This window comes from Schistocerca serialis, chromosome 7 (genome assembly GCF_023864345.2).
Source record: "Schistocerca serialis cubense isolate TAMUIC-IGC-003099 chromosome 7, iqSchSeri2.2, whole genome shotgun sequence".
Taxonomy (NCBI): Eukaryota; Metazoa; Arthropoda; class Insecta; order Orthoptera; family Acrididae; genus Schistocerca; species Schistocerca serialis.
Window position 1 is genome coordinate 264,678,383 of NC_064644.1, and position 20,950 is coordinate 264,699,332.

The 20,950-nt window shown below is 39.0% G+C and overlaps 1 protein-coding gene across 1 annotated transcript in view; it reads left to right on the forward strand.

The window, feature by feature from the left end:
• LOC126412093 (SURP and G-patch domain-containing protein 1) overlaps positions 1-20,950 on the forward strand; it is a 167,358-nt gene that overhangs the window by 24,604 nt on the left and 121,804 nt on the right. The window contains exons 5-6 of the mRNA XM_050081513.1: positions 19,178-19,840; positions 19,916-20,048. Of these exons, the coding sequence (XP_049937470.1) occupies positions 19,178-19,840; positions 19,916-20,048 (796 nt within the window). The remainder of the gene's footprint in view (positions 1-19,177; positions 19,841-19,915; positions 20,049-20,950) is intronic.

A 20,950-nucleotide genomic window follows, 5' to 3' on the forward strand; every position in this document is an offset into this window, starting at 1 on the left:
TACACAAATTATTATTAATAATAATAATTTGTTTACATCACTTACATCGTCATGAGGCACAATTACCATTTAAAAGGCGTTGTCTCACATCTTGTTTTGGTTGTAGGGCATCACCACCCCAAGGAAGTTTTGTCACGTGGGGAAACAAAACACGAAATCTAATGTAAAATGTGAACTAGCCACCTGAAGATGAACCTATCAATTTGAAACCGGTAATGGCACTGTTTAATATTAATAGATAGCTATGTAAAAAGTGCCAGGTTGCTGTAATCTTTTGTGTAAGATTCAACCTATATTAAATAAATCAGATTCAGTAGATAGATGTTATGGTTTATTTTGTCAGATTTGAAATAAAAGTTCACTTTAATCAGCGTTGCATTTACTCCCAGGCCCTCAGTCTGTAGTATGTAAGGCAAGTCCAAGCTTTTGCAGCCTTGTACTAGTCAGCACTACAACTCCTCTGTAACTAGAAGTTCTATAAGATCTTTAGCAACCAATGTTAGGTGCTGTGCATTGCACATATGAGTGTGGAGGACTTCACTTAATTACTGGATTTTGAATAAGTTTGAAACTTCTACTAAGAAGTGAATCTCTAGGTGTGCATCTAGTTTATGGGGTAGATATGAGGTTTGGAACTTAAATAGTGGTAACTATTTATTCACAACCGATACAAAAGGGTTACATGTTTGCACTGTTACTGTCCTTCAAAGTAGTCACCAGCATTGTGTAGAACCTGTTGCCAGTGATGTGAAAGGCATTGTATACCATTAGCAGTGCCTGTTCTGTTGGTGGTCCGAATGGAGCTGTCTACTGCCTGTCGAATCTCTGGAACAGTTCTGAAGCGAATGCCACGAAGCCAAAACTGAAATGCCAATCCAGCGAATGGCTTCATTATGGGTCGCCGCGAAAGTCAGTGCGTCAGAGCCCCAGTATGGAGAAAGTTATGGTGATTCTCGTGTACGACTGTGATGGCGTTATCCTAACGCATTACATTCCTCCATGGCAGACCGTCGATGGACAGTATTACTGTTTGTTTTTGGGGCATCACCTGTGACCAGCTTTGCGCAAGAAGCAGTGACGCTTTCTGTGCAACCCACCCATCATTTTGCATGACAATGCGTGGGTGCATACAGCGCAAGCTGTGGCTGCTCTGTTCACTCGATGGGACTGTGAAGTACTGTACCATCCACCATACTCCCTGGACTAAAGTCCTTGTGACTTTGATTTGATTCCGAAGATGAAGGAACCACTTCGTGGCATTCACTTCAGAGCTGTGGTGTCAGTTCAGTTCCCTCCAGTAACCTACCAAGGCCTCATTGCTTCCATGCCACAACGTGTCGCTGTTGTTATCCATGCCAAATGTGGACATACTACATATTAGACAGATGGTCATAATGTTCTGGCTGATCAGTGTGTGCTGTAGGTATCTAGAAGCATGACAGTATGCACTACTTTTGAATGACGTCAGTTCTAGCTGTTTTATGAAAGGATGTACTTTATTACGGGTAAGTAGAATAATGAGGATCATGTGTGAATACGTGGTACTTGAGCACATTGTGATTTGTAGGGTTATACTTTCAATATTGTGCACTGTAGTTTTCTGCTGCCACAACCAAACTTTGATCATCTCAAGAAATTCATGTCCTAATGTATAAGGGTACCTTTTGTTTGACACATCATATTATTGCTTTTCATAGTTTTTACTGTATTGAGTTTATGTATGGTTTATTTTATTTGTTTTGAGGATATGTTTAGTGTATGTAGATTTTCAATGGTCATTGCAGAATGATTTTAGATTTTTCCATTTACATGTTATCGATGGAAAGGACTGCTGACCACATGGATGTTCCATTGGTTTTAGAAAACCAGTGCTAGTATGTAATTGACTACCTCCTTAGGCAATGCACCTGGTTCACTCCCAACTCATTTCTTACCTGAGGTTAACCCCCCGCCCCCTCTCCCTCCTCCTTTCAGTTTCTGTGCTAAACGACAACTACTCTTACCCACACTGTTACTGTCTGTGTCTGGTGCATAGTATTTGCCTACCTGAAAATGCTGTCACCTAAAGGAAGCTTCCAGGTGAAAATCAGCAGGGTGATATGGATAGTGTGCAGCTGACTGGCTACATTTAAGGCTGGTAACGCACGAGGCAGCCAGGCTGTGGCAGCCGATAAAACAGTGACAGTTGATTGCAGGCCGCACACTAGGCAGCCAGGATTTTGTGGCCGCGGCAGCCGACAGAACATGGGCGACTGCACGGCAGCCAGGCAGCTGTGCACAGCCAGTGGTGGGCTGTGGGGCCCACAAAGAGCGTGTGTGGCTGCCTCAGTCTCCGTGCACTTGTCCGAGCAGCCACACCTTTTCTGCACCTCGAGCCAAAAGTTGCAATGGCTTTCGACACCAAGAAAATTATTCAAGAAATTGAAAGACAAAGAGCAATCTGGGACTTATCTTGTGAGGAGTACAGTGACCGTGACGTGAAGAGGAGGAGATGGGAGGAAATCACAAATATAATGTGTGAGGAGAATATGACGAAAAATGAAAAGCATGAATTCGGTAAGTCATTATTTGTTACATAATAAAAATGGTTATACATACAGTAATCAAGAAGAGGCTATCATTGTCCACTTAACAATAATTCACGTGAAAGCACTAATAGTCACGTCCACAATTCAACTAACACACATAATTATTACCCCAATGCAATTCTGTTTTGCCATTCCAGCAGATTTCCATCTGTAAAATTATCCACAAATAAATTTCTGTATGCTGATGCTGATGAACGGCACCCTGCTTTTGTAGGACCTGGGGAAATTTCCAGTTCTGGAGGGATGTACAGTGTGTCTTCAAATTTGTAGCCATCTCTTTCTCACACATAATTATGTAAAACACAGCATGCTTTTATTATGGCAATTGAAAATTCTTCCTGAACATCAATAGGGTGATGAAAAATTCTCCATTTATTTGCCAGAATGCCAAACGTGCAGGGTATCATTGTAAACTTAACAATAATTCACGTGAAAGCAGTAATAGTCATGTCCATAATTCAATTAACACATATAATTATTACCCCAATGCAATTCTGTTTTGCCATTCCAGCAGATTTCCATCTGTAAAATTATCCACAAATAAATCTCTGTATGCTGATGCTGATGAACGGCATCCTGCTTTAGTAGGACCTGGGGAAATTTCCAGTTCTAGAGGGATGTACAGTGTGTCTTCAAATTTGTAGCCATCTCTTTCTCACACAATTATGTAAAACACAGCATGCTTTTATTATGGCAATTGCAAATTCTTCCCGAACATCCATAGGGTGATGAAAAATGTCTCCATTTATTTGCCAGAATGCCAAACATGCATTCTATAAATCGCCTAGCCCGAGACAGTCGGTAGTTAAAGATACTTTTTTTGTCTGTTAAACTCCTTTCTCCATAAGGACACATTAAATTTTCAGACATACCAAACGCCTCATCTCCGACAATGATATATGGCATCGGTATTCCATTGTTTAATATTGAGCTTTTCTCTGGTATTTGTAAATTTTTATTTAGGAGTTTTTCATACAGAACTGATTTCTTAATAATAGACGAGTCTCTACATTTTCCATATTCTCAAACATAAATGTAAGTGAATTTCTAATCTGCAGCACATAAAGCAAGTAAAACGATCAAAAAATAATTTTTGTAATTATAGTAAAGTGAACCTGAATGACAGGGTTTCATTACTCTGATATGTTGCACGTCGATGGCACCGATGCAATTGGGAAAGTTTGCATATCTATTAAATCCATTTGCTATTTCAATCCATCTTGCCTCATTTAAGTCTGGAAACACAGTCTGTCTCATTTTGTCCCAAATCGCCAAGCAAGTTTCATATATGACTTCTCGGACAGTAGTACGTCCGACCCGAAAATTGTGACTCAGTGCTGCTGTAGCCAGATATCTGAAATGAAATATATGTTCATATGAAAAAATGAAACCCACGTACTTCTGTCCGGAATACTATTAAATTATTATAATAGATTAGTCATATTAACATCCGTAATTTCATCCCATCGGCGCCACTAACAGAGACTTTTTTTGCAGGCAAACCTCTACAGCAGAAGTGGAAGACTATTAGGACAAGTTTCAGCAGGGAATTAAAACGCAGAGCAGGTGCCGAAAGTGGATCAGCAGCTTTGCGTAAAAGCCCTAATGTGTATTTTGGGCAATTACAGTTTCTTAAGGAAACTGTTGTAGACAATATAACTCAAGGTAGCCTGGATGAAACTGACGTTGCTGAAAATAACTATGGGAGCTGTGGCATACAACGTCCTTCACTTCTTCCCAGAAAGAAGCAGAAAAGTAATGACGTCAGATTGATTGATGTACTACAACAGAGTATCGCACTGGAGGAGGAGTGTGAAAGGCATCAAGAATATGATTCAGATAGACTATTTCTGTTTTCATTACCAGAAGACATGAAAAAGATTCTGGTACATTGCAAGCTTACTACCAAAATGGAGATTATTGACGTCATAAAAAGAGTACAAATGCTTCCACTGCGGACTTATCACCCAAGGCTATTCTGATCATGCGTCAGAAACAACAGTGGCTGGAGCATATAGCAGTAGGTATGAACCAGAAGCCTCGAGAAGACAGCCGTTTCAGCATGGATGCATACTACAGCCAAATGATGGTCGAGCAGACTTCAGCAGAGATCAGAAGGAAAGTCGCCGTGATTATTCTACGCCTATTACATACAGACAGGACACTGCCGCCAAATACAATGAGCTGTCATCGCCCACTAACTCAACTGTGTCAACCCAGAATTCTGAAATACTTGATCTATTCCAGTCATCAGTACAACTACTACTATAATATTAATATTCTTTCCAAATGTTGTTATAATTTAGCATATAAAATTAAAATAATAATGTCAAATCATCATACATGTTGTATTATTTATTATTTTCAAACTATCACTTCTGTTTTCTGATTTCGTTCGTTTTCATTTCATCCATTTTCAGTTCCTTCAAATTCGTAACTTTAGAATCGAAGGGCCAGGGGAGAAACCGATGATAATTCAATAATTTTTCACCCAAATTTGGCGTTTTACTGCTTTGAAGTTTTTTAATTGTACATTTTCTAATACGAGCGACCACTGTTAGTCAGCAACATAAATCTTTGGTGTTGATGGTTGCTGCAGAATTTGGAAAGGGTAATTTTTTTTCTCTCTAAAAAGAAATAAATAAATTGTGACTTATCATTTTAACTGCTGGCCAATTATTTTCAAATATTATTAAAATGAACTATCATATTTGTTTTTGAACTCACCTCAAAGTAATCAACAATTTTTCTTCCGAAGTTACACAAGCTCACATAGGAGTATCAGTACCCATTATGGAATTTCTTATATTTTCCACAAGGTTATCAAAAGATTCCACTGATATTCTTGCATAGTTAAAAAAACGATATGGGTAGTTTCGAAGATCCTTGAAGTAATTTTTAAATAAACCCTTTGTGTGTCGCTCCAACAGTAGAGGATGAATCCAGTATCTCTGTTTGGTTCTGCGTTTCTTCTGAGACAAAAGGTGGACAATTATCGTGTCTTCCACGTCCATCTCGCTCAGCCCATTCGTCACGACTAGCCGTCGGCTGGCTGCTCAAAATTGCGGCTGCCGCAGCTTGGCTGCTTAGTGCGTTACCGGCCTAACACCGTGACCTGACCGGTGCTAACATGATCAGCTACATTACTAGTGTGATTCACCAAGTCATTGAAACAGTCAACCCTAAAGTTGTCTAGTCAGCTTAGAAGACAGACAGACGCTGTGGAGTGAGGAATGTGACTCTGCAGCTTTGGATAGGCAGGCAACTCTGTAAAGATTTGGACACCATGATGGCAGGCTTTAATGGATTCAGTCAATTGTACATCTTCAACAATCATAATATGGTTATCAGTCAACAGTATGTCTAGTAAAGATTGATCATTGCTACTTCGTGATACACTGAAAGAGGAGAATACTTTAATTTCTTCAAATGAAGCGACCAAGGAATGGTAAGCTGTTTTTCCCCACATAGCATCTAGTGATGCATAGGACCACACTTCCTGGAGTGAGAATTTGTTACAGGGAGCAGTCTGACTTCAATTCCGCAAACTTTAACTTAATCAAAGAAGACAGTCATGACCACTACAGTTGAACATAAAAAGAAATAGTTGTCAGTTATGTAGGGAATCGCAATTGTCAGACATGGATGACTCAGTAGGTATGAAAAAGTTTCAAGTATTAACTGCATAGCAAAATAATCAGCCTTTAGTGTATTATCATTTACCAAACAACTTATTTTGATGTTTGAAACTGATTAGGAAATATTTAGGATGTTGTGACTTCTATGACTTATAATATAGATGAATATGCCACTTGAATTGTAATTGACTCTTAATCAGAGTGCAGAATGAAAGCAATTATTACTGCAAAGTAAACTTACATCTCTTGGTTGATCAGCCAACTGATAGCCTGAGTGACTTGATGGACCATATACAACAGAGAAATACTGAACACACAGATGGATTCAGAGATTTGTACAAGGGTTTCAAACATGATGCAACACTATTTTGCTATTATATTAAAAATATTTTCAACACGTGTGTGAGATGTTTCTGTTTTTGCAGCTCTGTGCACAAGCTGCGATGTGTGTTTATGATGTGAAAGATTCAAATTTTTGACTGAATTGTTTGACTTGTTTGAAAAAGACTATGTAGTGAAAAAATGTGACTAAAAATACTATTTTCTATAGAAAGGAAAAATTTGTAGCAACAAAGACTTAAATTGGAAGTGGGTGTAGTTTTGCTTCATTTACTTTAAAATTTATCTGTAGGGGCAAAAGAGGGCACTCAGATTCCATTAGTATTTTGCTTTTTGTCCTCCAACCAAGCAGCTTTCTGAGTTTTGTAAGATGCTGCACAGACAAGTGAAATGAGCATATGGCATATGAGAAAGAATTATGCTTCGGTGATGTTTGTAAACCACCACACATTTCACAGAAACATCAAAATGACAAAGTTACTTTAATCTAAATACAAGGTGGGCGGAATGGACTCCCTAGTTTCAAACAATCACTGAAGAGCATGCAGGTGCGGTAGCGGAGTGAAAGTAGCGGTGCTAGGTGGAGGAAATGGTGCCATTTCCAATAGTCACCTTGCTGTGGTTAGTGAGCATCGGGGCTTTGTTGTAGAAACATTTGTTAAAAACAATGGCAGCGCAGAGGGCTCTTCACAGTTGGTTTGGTTTGAATTGTCTTGACAGGGTTTCTGATGCTAAAACCGTTAGGAAATGGATTACTAGTGTTGAGGTGACAGGATGTGCACTTCCTAGAAAACCAGTGAGGACACCTGAAAACATGGCAGTTGGAGTGTCCATTGATTAGCCTGCATCACGCTCTATGTGATGGTGCCACAGCTCATACTGCCAATCGTTCATGCCAAATTTTGCAAGAACAGTTTCCAGGCAGCCTGATCTCCTTATGATGGGAGGGGGGGGGGGGGATACCTCAAAGCAGAGGTTTACAAAGTTCAACCAAGGATCTTGGAAGCTCTTAAGTGGGCAATTACAGATGTCATCACTGGAACAACAGAAGATATGCTGAGAAGAGTTTTCGGAAACTTTTTTGAGTGGCTCAATATGTGTGTCGTTCACTAAGGTCGTCACCTGGCTGGTATAAGTTTCGAAACCTAATGAAAATAAAATGGCATTGAATGTAGTTTTCAAAAATAAAAACCTTTTTTAATTATCTTTGTTGGGTTTTTTACAGTTGATCTGTCAAATCAGGGAGTCCATTCTACCTCACCTTGTATAACGATTAATTCCTAAGGCTGTAAATGCCCAGTTGCCTTGAAATGTTTCCACTCCTTGTGTGGGTTAATTTGTGAATAACTTACCAGTCACCATTGTAATTAATAGTTTTGAACCTGCTGTACTTCCAATGCAGATCCAAAATAACCATGTAACTCAGCATAGATAGGAATTTCTTACCATCTGCACCGTCTTCTGTGCGGTAAACTGTAAATTCAAATAGTGTTGCAACTTTCTACAGAGTGATGTATTTTACATGTTCGGTAATCAGAGTATACTGAACTTCGCTTGTGACACAGTGGAAACACTTCACACAAAGATGAACTGAAACATTGTATTTGCTCAATACATAAAGCTTAAACAGTTTGTGACAGATGATGTATGTCAAAATGACCAAAAGTTGGAGAATGACGCCCAAGACTCTACAGATATTGATGACATCATTATGATTGTCACCTATGTCCTTCTTCTATGAAGCACACCTTATCTCCAAGGCAGAACCTGATGACAAAGAATGAACCACTGACCAGCAGGTGCCCCAAAACTTATCAGTACAACTCTTGTTGTTTCCGCTTGCAGATACGTGCATCCCTTCCACAGCAGATCTCCCATACAAACAGGAAAAAAAAACACACACACAGCATACCCTTCTAAATTCATCTCAAAAATAAAATTTTCCAAATGATATGCTACACTACATATCCCTCTCCTTAGACGAATGAGGCTGTCACTATTACAAAATTCAAATAAACAATGGACATTTGAAGTTTAGAACCAACATCTACATTTTTAAAGTAGTTTATTGACAACTTGTGCATTTTGTTCTCCCTTTTTAGGCTTCATGACAAAAACTATTTCATTTCAGTGCCATCTGGGTCCTTCCTAACAACACCAGCCTTTCTAAACTGCGAAGGTGGGAACTCACCCATCAATATATCCTACATTCATGTAACCCTCGTGGCCTCAACCTTCATTAGTCACTGTCCTTCACCCACCTATCCCTATCCTTATTCCACCAATGCGCCTGTAGTCTTTTTACTTCTCTTCTCCCCCCCCCCCCCCCCCCCCCTTCCTCACCACTCTCTGTCTAACCTCCGGCCTGCACCTAGCTTCCCTACCTTCTCTCCACCTCATCCTCTGTATGCTCCCAAAAGCAGCACTATACCACCTCCCACTCATACCCTGCTATCCCTCCCATTCCCCACCCCCAACCTTCTCTGTACCCCACCACCCAGATTGCTTCTCCTGTGCTGTTGCTTGAAGTCTGGCCACAGCAGGCAGGGAAAGTGGTCATGTGAATGTGTGTTGCATTTGTGTGAATGCGTGCATGCATGTTGTGTAATTCAGAAGAAAGCCTTTTGGCCAATAGCTTACATGTTTAACAGTCTCTTTTGTTGGGCCTGTCTGTGACTGAACTTCGCTATATGGTGAGTAGCAATCCATCCTTTTCATAATATTGTCATCATTCCATTCTGGATTTTCCATTGTTTGATTTTAAAACTATTGACGTATGTCCTTCGCCGAAGTGCTATGTTGCGCAACAGTGTCAGAGATTTTAGTGTCTACACCACATAGTACTGTAATATTTGAGTATTTGAGCAGTTATGGAAATCGTGATAGGTATCAGTGTACATTCAAGATTTTTTTTAACCAATAAATTCTTTTTTCAATAAATGTGTTTCTGAGATTGTTTTACATCTACACCTGTACGCTGCAAACCACTTTATGGTGGAGGGTAGTTTAGTGTACTATGGTTTCCTCCCCCCTTTCTCCTGTTCTGTTTGTGAATGGTGCATGGGAAGACCTGTTGGCAAGCTTCTGTGCTTCTGTATGAGCTATAATTTTCTAATTACAGTAATTTTGTGAGACATATGTGGGAAGAATGTATCATCAAATGATTTTAGCAGTAAGTCTGTCTGATATTCAATGCTTCTTGTTGCATCTACCATGGGTGTAGAATGGGCATTCCTATGATTGTATGACACTTATTGAATGAACCTCTGATGAAACACATTGCTCTTTTTTGTTTTTTGACCTTTCCTTGGGCTCAGGCTGATAAGCAGTACTCAAGAATCAATTGAATGAATATTTTACAAACTTTATTGTGCATGTTTTGCATCTTCTCTGGATGCTACCAGTGAATCTCAACCTGCATCTCCTCTTGGTAGTCCAGTGTTAGTTTTATGTGGTTGTTCCACTTTGTTCTCTGGATGGATACTCTTAGGTATTGCGTAACTGTTACTGTTACTAGTGATTTATGGCCCGTAATGTAAACAAAGAATAATAGACCTTTCCACCTAATTGCATGCAGTATGTTCCATGTATTTATGTTGAGGGTCAAGTGCCAGTTCCTAAGTGTTGATTTTCTGGAGGTCTTCCTGCAGTTTATGATAATTTTTTGCCATTGAAACCCTCCTATATAAAACCACCTCAAAGAACATCTTACATTATCCACGTATCTTTTATGTATGTCCTGAACAATAGTGGCACTTTCAACTCTTTCATGTGATACACCAGAAGTTACTTTTAGAGCTTACAATTTTGCCTTGCCAAGGATGACATCTTCAGTTCCATCTGTTAGGAAATCTCAAATTCCATTACAAAACCAGCTTAACGTTCCATGAGCAGCTATGTATTCTTTCTCTGGGGACACTGAAGATTTATCTGATCTCTCCAGAAGTTAGTGAACATGGCATTAACCTGGGAGCCATTATCAACTGCCTTCTGAATCTCATGGAGAGGCAGAGCAAACTGAGCTTCTCAAGACTGCCATTTATGGGAGCCATATTGATTGTTACAAAGGAGATATCCATTCTCATAAGTCATGTTTCTGAATGACTTCAAACACTATTCGATGACCTATGATGATGGTCTGCTAGAAGGGGTGCAATGTGTTTTACGGATTCATACTTCACCAGTTTTATGTTGGAATGATTTTCTGTTCATAAATCAGAGATTTCTCAGTATGTCATTTCAGTGTTTGTGTGGCAAGAGTTGGTTTTCTACATGGTACCATGAGGTAGGCAGTTGACAGCCACATAAGTATTCTCCCCCTTGAATATCATTCTTAATTATGCAACAGTTTGTGTACTGAACTGCTTTAAACTTAGCTATTTGTTAATATCACTTCAAGGAAAGTAGGTATGATTCTGTAGTAGTGTTTTGGTTGCTTCCTTCTTTGTTCATGTAAGCCTTGAAGTGCCTGTGACTTTTAATTATGAGCTCACTTCATTTTGTTTTCTGTAAATATTTATCTGTAACTAGGTTCTATTTAGTAGGTTTCTTAGCTCCAGGAATTGAAGATATCATGACTGCTGTTCATTTTGTGCTCCAGCAAATTAAATATCTTTTGTTTGAAGATCTTTTGTTTATTTGAACTATTGTCATGTCAACTAGTTGAAATTGGAACTTTGATGTGTGTGATTCAAGTATTTAGGATAAGGTGCTCTGAAACTGATGTAGCCAAAATTTTCCAAAAAATGATGTACCCAGTGTATTTACAAGAAAACCATGGATGTTACAACTATTCCTACCGTTATTTATGCTGCCATTGTTTAGGAACAGTTAAGTTATAATTTGTTTTTCCATTACAAATTTCATTTTTAAATAAGTAAACAATTTTGACAAACAACGTTTTTGGATTGAACATAAATGTGTACATAGTTCTAGAATTGTTGCCATATTCTTGAAATTAATGACTTTGTTTCTACCAAATATCCGAATGCAGAAAATGGTGCCCTGTCTGCTGAGTTATTCATTATCATCATATTTATTATATGGAGATAATTATCAAGCAGTCAATATAATCCTTAAATACCTTTCACTCTGTCCCAAAATGTGAAACAGATGGTTTCCAAAAGTGATGGCCAAAAGTTTTTTTATCGTGTGGTCCTATACACTGAAATATGTATTTCTTGCTGCTTTTGGCAATAATGCACCAGGTAGTATAGACTGTGCTCTATGCCTTGTTGCTGTTGCCATTAATGTGCCAGAAAATATAGACTGCTAGGTTTCAAAGCTTCAGTTACATAGCACATTTTATTCCAATGCACTTTACAGTGCCATGACGTTGTCCATCTTTTCAATCTACTTTAGTCATTCGTGTGATACTGTAGAAGTATGACTTTACCTTTATCACTGTATGGTTGCCTTACTTATTTCGATCCCAAATTCACAGAAAAAATAAGGAATGGGAAAGTTACAATTGCAAAACTGCCACTACTCACAGCTAACCAGCTGCAATTTTTATTTAAGTGTTGCTGCAAGCCATTCAAGGTCACTTGGAATACTGTGTTGATCCAGTGGCAAAGAAGCAATCATAGAACACCATCTAAATCAGAGTTTGATGATATGGTCTGCAGAGCACAACTACATGCTTTGAAGTCTAAAAAACATAATTTCATAATTAAAGAAAACAATAATCTGACCCTTTTATAGGTCACAGAATCATCCTATTCTACTGGATAACAATCTGTCCGTACAACGGATCATAGTAGCCTCTTCTACTGGATCCTGAAAAAGTTCAGAGATAAATTATGTAAGACGAAACAGAATGAGCTCATAAACGTCACTTGTGGTAGAAATGAGTCATTTCACAACATTTCTGAAGATGCTTTGTTGTGATGGAGATAAAGTTGAAACTAATGATTTTGAAAGAAAAAATGTAACCTCTGTTTGCAGCAGTGAAATTTCAGCAAGTTTTGAGAATTTACTCCTTGAGGGGAGGGGGAGACTGATAAACATGTGACCAAATGTAGGATATATCCTTTGTCATAGATCAGATAAGAACAGAAGAATACGGCAAACTCCTTGCTGAAAAAGAAAAGCCTCCAAACAAGAGAAAGGGGGGGGGGGGCAGAAGTAGCAGAGCCTGTGCCTGTGACCAAAGCTGTTGCAAGATAAGGGAAACTGAGGAGTCCGATTCCAGTGTTTCGCTGAAGAGTGATAGCAGAATGTGTGGTGTCAATCCCTTTGAAGAATTCACACCAGGTTCTATTTCAATGACTGATCCAGCAGCTGTAGGTGGAGGAGCTTATATCTTGGCTAAATTTCAAAGGGGAAAGAGGAATTCATACAGCCACAGATGTCTGCACCATTCAAAAAGTACTTTGTCACTCTGTCTTTGTCTAGAGTCTGCAGACAAGGACAAAATATATTTTGGATCTGCTATATCATATTTAAAATTTTCAGTCCAAAAATTTTTCCTAGTCTGCATTTGTAACTTTAAAGACATAGATTCAGTGTCAGTTTAGAGGATCTATACTCCCTTACATACCCAATTTTATCTCAAAAAGTACTCTTTTTCTTTAAAAAAACTTCAAAAAATTTGGTGATTTTTTTTTTTTTTTTTTTTTTAATCGTATTCAATTCTCCTCACCCTATTTTTAATTATAGTATCATTTTTAAAATTATTTTTAACAGTTTGTAAATAGGGACACTATGATTATGATCTGGCAAAATGAACTGGTTATCTGGCCATGGTGGCAGCACCATCATGTTTGCATCTGAGAAGTATGGAGGAGAGGTAGTAATAGCATATAGCTGTATGAAGACCTACCTGCAAACCTTTATTCTGCCCTCAGCCTCTCATCGAAGAACGTTCGTAGTGTAGCTGTGAAATTAGTGATATGAAAAGTATTCCAATAATGTGTCCCACACAACTTTTAGTGTGACTTATCCAACATTTATTGCCACTATAAGCATAGATGACCAAACTTTGTGGCAGATTAAAACTGTGTGGCAGACCAATACTCGAACTTGTGACCATTGCTTTTCACAGGCAAGTGCTCTACCAACTGAGTTGCCATGTATGACTCACGACTCTTCCTCACAGCTTTACTTCCCCCGTACTTTATATCCTATTCCGGACTTCACAAAAAATTGTGGGGCTAGCACTCCTGGAAGAAAGGATATTGCAGAGACATGGACTAGCCATAACTTGGGGATGTTTCCAGAGTATCCTTTCTTCCAAAAATCCTAGTCCCACAAGTTTCAGGTGAGAACTTCTGTGAAGTTTGGAAGGTAGGAAATGAGCTACTGGTGGAAGCAAAGCTGTGGGGATGGGCTGGGAGTAATGCTAGTGTAGCACAGTTGTAGAGCATTTGTCTGCGAAAGGCAGAGGTCCCAAGTTTGAGTCTTGGTCTAGCATACAGTTTGAATCCGCCAGGAAGTTTTATATCAGCGCACACTCCACTGCAGAGTGAAAATTTCATTCTAGTACAATGACCTGTTCTAGTTTTCACGTGAAAAGGTTGTTTACAGGCAGACATTTTCACATAGGAAACAGTTTGACAATGGCAAATACAGTGCACTTTCATGCTTGAAGTCTGAAACATGGACATTCTGAAGTTGGTATCAAAATAAAGAGTTGTGGGCATTAAGTTTGATGATGGCTGGTAATAATGTACAGAAATGGATATTGTTGAAACTGAGATGTTAGTTGTGTGATTACCATGATTACCAGCTGCAAACTTTAACATAACATTGACTAACTGTAGTTTTCAAACTTCTGCATAGATGTTGTCTCTAAGATTTACAACACACTACTTTATAAAGACTGGTAAATGAACATATTGTGATTTCAGAAACTGAGAGGGTCATTTCAAAAGTCCTGCATACTGCACATGCGCGACTGTTTTGGCGATGTGATCAAGTTGAAATTCATGTCAGTTGTGAACGAGACTTGAGGTGTGACAGTCGTATATATGTTTGCTGGTTTGCGTGTCTATCATGAGTAATTCAGTGTAAAATGGAAGCTGAAACAGTCAGGTTGGATTACATGTAGCGAGCAGCAGTCCTACATCAAAATCTAATCCATACAAGAACGCAACAGAAATTCACAATGCTTTGAGAGAGGTATGTGGGAATAATGTACTGGATCATATCACAGTGGTCTGCTCATTTCTGTGAAGGTCAGATAAGCACTGAGGACAGTCCAAGAAGTGGAAAGCCATTAACTGCAACAGACTACATCTCTCAGGTTATTGTTAATGACATTTTGAGAGAGGATCAGTGAAAAATGTGGGGAAATTGCATATGAGGCTAGAATGTCTTGTCACTTTAGTTTACAGAATCATAAATTAAAAAGTTGAAAGATGAAAAAATTTGCTGCCAGATGAATTCCTCATGATCTGAGTGAAGAGCAGAAGGCAGGTCGCAGAATATTCGCAGGAGTATTGCCTCATCATTATCAAACAGAACAGTTTCTGAAAAGGATTATTGCATTTGATGAAGTCTGCATATGAGATCTTGAGCCAGAACTGAAGTCTGTTCTCACAGTGGAGAAATTCATGTTCGCAGTGCCTGAAAAAATTTTGCTCCCAAAAATCAAAGGTGAAACTACTGATGATCTTTGCATGTGACATGAATGTAGTTGTAGCTTCAAGTATTGCCCCAGGGGACATCTGTAACAGGCACGTACTACAAGCTGTTCTGCAAAATGTTTTACTGCCGATAATTTGTGAAAGAAGCCCTGACATGCTTACAACTGGTGTCCTCATTTTGCACAACAATCCAAGACCTTGTAGGCCCTACCAATGAGAGAAAAGCTCAACAAATATGGATGCCAAATACTTCCCCACCCACTGAATGGTCGTGATATGAGCCCAGCGATACAATTGATGAAGCTTTCAGGGAGGTAAACAGAGTAATCAGACAGCTCAACAATGAAGGTGCCCTATAAGGAATATGGAAGATGCCAGAATGTTGGGAAGGTGTCATAAGCAAGAATGGACATTATACTGAAGGCTTGTAAAGGTATTTTGTAAAATAAATTATTTTCTTCAGTTTTGTCTTACAGTGTGTAGGACTTTGAAATGATCCTCGTACATAGAAGTTTGAAAAATGGCTAGGTTAGATTTTAATTTGTATGAGTTATGTGTTATAGCAGTAACTTGGTTTACGAAACATGTAGTCATTTAGGAAAACACAAAAGATCATGTAACCATTTGATACATTTGCATTGCGAATGACATGTTTTCGAGTGTAGGAACCACTTTAGATGTGTTATCATTGATGCAAATTTATAAGAAACCTTACTCACTGCCTACTTAATTTGTGAAAGGTGTTACTACCTTAATAAAAAGTGGAGCAACGAAAGTATAGCGATAAAGTCTGAAATCTAACAAATACAATGACTAAACCTGAGCTGAAAAATATAGGTACTTCCCCACTTTAACATTAATTACAGTATCTGATAAGTTAATTAGTTTCAGGATAATGAAACTATTAGGTTGGGGCATAAGTTCATAGCATTTCTCTATAAGCTTAAAAAAACAACAGAGGCACATAAGAGACTTCAGTCATCAAAAATATATTCCCCTTCACTATTTACAACAGTCTGCCTATGCTGGTGCAACTGTTCGATTCCACAACTTTAAAAACCATGGTTTTGAAGTGAAGAATGCAACAAGCCTTGTTTGGAGCATATTTTCATCAGGAAAGGAAGTTTCTTGACGGTTGTGTAATAGAGCGTAGAGAAGGTGAAAATCTGAGTGTGCAATATCAGCTGAGTAAGTTGGGTGCAGAATGACTTTCCAACCTGACTTCTGAATATTGTTTCTTGTTAGTGTAGCAGAACGCGGATGGGCATTATCATGGAGTAGCACAACTTCACACAGTTTTCCTGGTGGTGGATTGTGTCTGCAAGATGTCTCAGTTTTTGACAGTTAATGTCAGCTGTGATGGTTACACCTGAGGGAAGCACTTCAATATGCACCACCCTGTTGGTGTCCCATCAGGCGCAAACAGTTATATATTATGGATGTGTGCAGATCTTTGTATGGGGAGTTGCTGCTTTCTTTTCCATATTTTAGAATAACACCACCATTTCTCGTCACCAATAATGATACAGAATACGGATGGTCGGTTTTGTTTATGAGCCAATTGTTGATCAGCAAGCAGAGATGCACATATAGCCACTCACAGATTCTTGTGAGTTTGGCTTAGTGCACGAAGTACCCATATACCTGATTTTTGAACCTTCCCCATTGCATGCAAGATACTCCTTAAAACAAGAAAACTATTTGCTGCCATTCTCTACTCAGTGGCATTATTCTCATACATGACACAATTTTTCTAGCTGCCGTTGCTGCTGTCACACCTCTGAACTCAAACAGAAGAATATGTCAAAAATGTTCAGATTTCTCAACTTTGGTTTCCATTTTTTAGTGTCTACAGCTCCGCTGTCTCCAAATGACAGTACATAAACAAATAGCAACAGTGAACTACGAATAAAAAATATCAGTCGATAAATAAACCCACGGCTGCCAGAATACCAATATGCGAAACAAAATGCTATGAACTTATCACTAACCTAATACAATACTATAACATCAGGATGCCACTCTTTCTAGTGAATGACGTCAGTTTCCACCTTGTATTATTGTAAAATTTTCCGTTGTTAATCATTTTTAATTAATGTGGTTTCCAGCAAAACTAATTACACTAATGGAATCAGCACATTGAAAAGGAAAGCCCGATAATAAATCTAAATGAGGTACAAACTGATCAAAGTTTGGATAGATCCAGGCGTATGTTACACATGCACTTAGGACATACGTAAGTGAAAAGATCAGATGGAAGACCCAGCTTGCTCCGTATACACTCTGGTACACTCACAAGTGGAGTGATGTCATAAGTGCCACTGAATGAAGTGCCCATTGAAAACCAGAACAGAAAGAGGAGATGCACATTTTGGCTGCTTACGATCCTTTGTTGGCCATAGGAGCTTATCTATGAAATTTCTTTCGCTGGTGATGTTGCTCTTTCCCACAGGTGTGCCTATTGATTTGTCATCTTCCATCCGTTATGGACGAATCTAAATTGAGCAAACTTATCACATTTTCAGTTCCATTGTCTCTTCCAGTAATCGTGTACTTCTTTGGCATGATACACAGCACTTCTAGTATCACAGCATAAAAATTAAACTGACAATGTAATCTAGTGGTTAGTGTTACTACCCAGTAATGATGGGGGTCCAGGTTTAAACTCCTGATGACTACCTTAAATTTTTTCTCTTGTGGAAAGATCTGCAGTGACGTTCACTCAGCCCTGTGAGGCCAACTGAAAAGTTGCTTGGGGAGGGGGAAAAAAAAAAAACGCAAAATTACTCGCAAATCACTGAAGTAGCATTATGTCAAAAAGGCTTGCACCATGCTAGGCATCTCACAGAGGTTATTTACTATCAATAAAAGCATTCACTATTATTTTTTCTGTTTAGAAAATGTGATGATTGATTTGTCATGATTATGGATGATGTTATTTGTGAGACTCTCAATCAGTTCTATAAGTTGAAGGACTAGATGGCATGGATACAGTAGAAAAGTAAACATTTTCTTCAAAAATGTTGTGGATAGATTAAAGAGGAGAAGGTTGGCAGTCCTTAATTAATGCCAAATTGTGGCTTGCCTTCTCTCCACAAATTTTTAACTTTATTCTGTCCATTTCTACATGATACTCTGAAGTTTTCCTATTATAGAGGAGAAGTGAACATGAAAGAGAACTTTGCATTTACAACAATGAAAAATTGCCTGGCATTGTTCTTTTTTTTTTTTTTTGCATAAAAAACCCAATGTAGATGCTCTTTTCTCAATGATGTCCTCTTGTCCACATGTAACTCATGTCCACATGTAAAATCAAATACTGTAGGTGGAGCAGAATTTCTCAAAGTTTCTTTGCTAGCATGGAAATCTACTCCTTTGTGATGAGAACTGTGAAGTTTATGCAAATATGATATTTCCTTGTAATGTTCATAATGTTGCATAAATGTTGTCTAATAACACATTTATCTAAATTGTCAGTTAAATATTTGTTGTGTGTATTTTACTCTTTTGCTTCGAGGCAAATAATTCAATTCTATTCCACACTGATGTACTTAACCATTGCTTGTTTACGTTTTTTTGCACCTACTGTCACCTTTTCTGTTGGCTCTGTCACACCGTTCTCTTCCTCATTGTCAGTAAAATTAGTGACTTAATGGAAAGTTGTTGTTGCTTTCTGTGAAGATATTTTCCATGGTTACTTTTGTGATCACTTTTTGCACTCACACTGTGAGGTAACAATACTCTCTACTTTGAATTGGAAAGCTACTTTTTCTAGTCATGTAACCAAGGTAGTGACTATTATGGCTGAGTAACCAATTTGCCGTGCTAAGTAATGCGTCTTTCTGAATTAACAATACTATATTGCTAACTGAGATTGTAGAGAATGCAGATATATTCTACGGTCTCTAAATATTGCCTAAATTGTCTCTTTATCTTTTAGTTTTTATTTATTAGTCAGAAATATTTGTGGAGAGTTTCAAAGCAAACTGTTAAATCTGAGAATGTTACTTTTTTTTTTAAACAGAAACAATAGATCGACACGAGAGGAGTGAACGCAGCAGGAATAACAGCGGTTGGGAAAGCTGGCAGTCTCATCAAGTTCGACCATCATCCCCTTATTCTCCCACCAGAGGCACTTCACCTGTCAGTGATTTTTCACAGCCACCTCCACCACCAGTTCAACAGGCACAGCCTCTGCAGCAAATGCAGATTCCAACACTTCCTCTAACAATGGCTCACTGCCTGACTGCTGTGGAACACCCTCCTCAATTAGTACAAACTCCAGCACCACCTCTGGTTTCACCTGAAGCCGCTCCAGCATTGGTGCTGGCTCCACAGTCACATTCAGTAACCTCAGTGGCTGCCCCAGTCAGTGGAGCCCCTAATATTGCTCCTCTGGGCATCACACCTTCTGTTCCTCCTCCGACTGTGGTTCTGTCACATCCTCCTCCAATGGCACCACAGTACATGCAGTACCCTCCACCACCGCCAGCACCGGTCCAACTCCAGACACTGCCACCGACAGTACAGACTCCGGCAGCTGCGTCCTTGCCAGTGCAGGGCCCTCCCCCTCCTCAGACTTTGCTTGTACCACCACCTCAGCTGGTCTCCCTCCAGCAGCAGCCTCCGCCGACCTCAGCCCCGATGCCGCATCTCGTGGCCGCCGCTCAGCCGCCCCCGACTGGAGGTAACTACTCCACACAGCTGCAGTTGCTACTGCTACAGGTGTAATCAAAACACGGTGCTCATAAGAGTTTCCTAGTCTCCTCAGCTGCAGAGCCCCATGTACCGTCGACAGAAGAGTCTATGAGGGAAGTAGCACGGATGGTGGCGCAGTGTGGGGATGATATTGAAGAAATCATAAAGATACGAAATCCTGATGACCAGTCCGTATGGTAAGTTTCTGTTGAGATGTCGTCAATTTGATTTTGGTAATAATGCATGAGAGTAGCTAGTATGTTTGACATTCAGTTGTAAAACTGCCAAACAGATATGTTAGCATATACGTGTTACTTTTGGAATGTTGGCTAGCTGTTGCTTTATTGATTTACTAATCAGGGTAAGCAGAATGCAGATCACAAGTCCAGAGGAGCTGGAAAAGGTGACTTTTTGTTTTGTTTTGACTTGATCAATATTTTGGAGAACATAACTTTAAAGGACTCATTTAAATAGCATAGCAGTCAAAGTATGCAAAATTGTTGCTATGCCTGTATGCAGCTGTTCTGATAGTGTAGAACACAGGGCATCTGGATAGTTGAAATTTCATGTTGCATTAATTGAACTATAGTGGTGTATCTACAGTGGACTGAAACTGAATTTATCATCTTGTGAGATCATATACTGGATTTGTATGAATTCTTCATTTATGGTGCAGGTGTGCAGGAATCCATTGAGAGCTTTCTCAGTTAGCAGAATTTGTTTGCTTTTGTCTTGATATCTTTGAGACCGTGGCAGTTTCTCACACTTTCTTTACATTTTAATGGAGAAAGCAATCCCTACACCATAGCTGCTACAGTTATATTATTGAAATCAGAAAATCACAGTCATTGGAATTTGGTTATATTTTTCATACTACCAGAGTAACTCATGGCACTTTATTGTACTCAGTGAGCTGTAAGCTGTATTTGAAACTTATGAAAACTTCAATTATAAGAGGTCTTTTGACAGCTCAGATTTTTAAAGCTGGTCTCTCTCTCTCTCTCTCTCTCTCTCTCTCTCTCTCTCTCTCTCTCTCTCTGTGTGTGTGTGTGTGTGTGTGTGTGTGTGTGTGTGTGTGTGTGTAAGTAATATTCTTTGC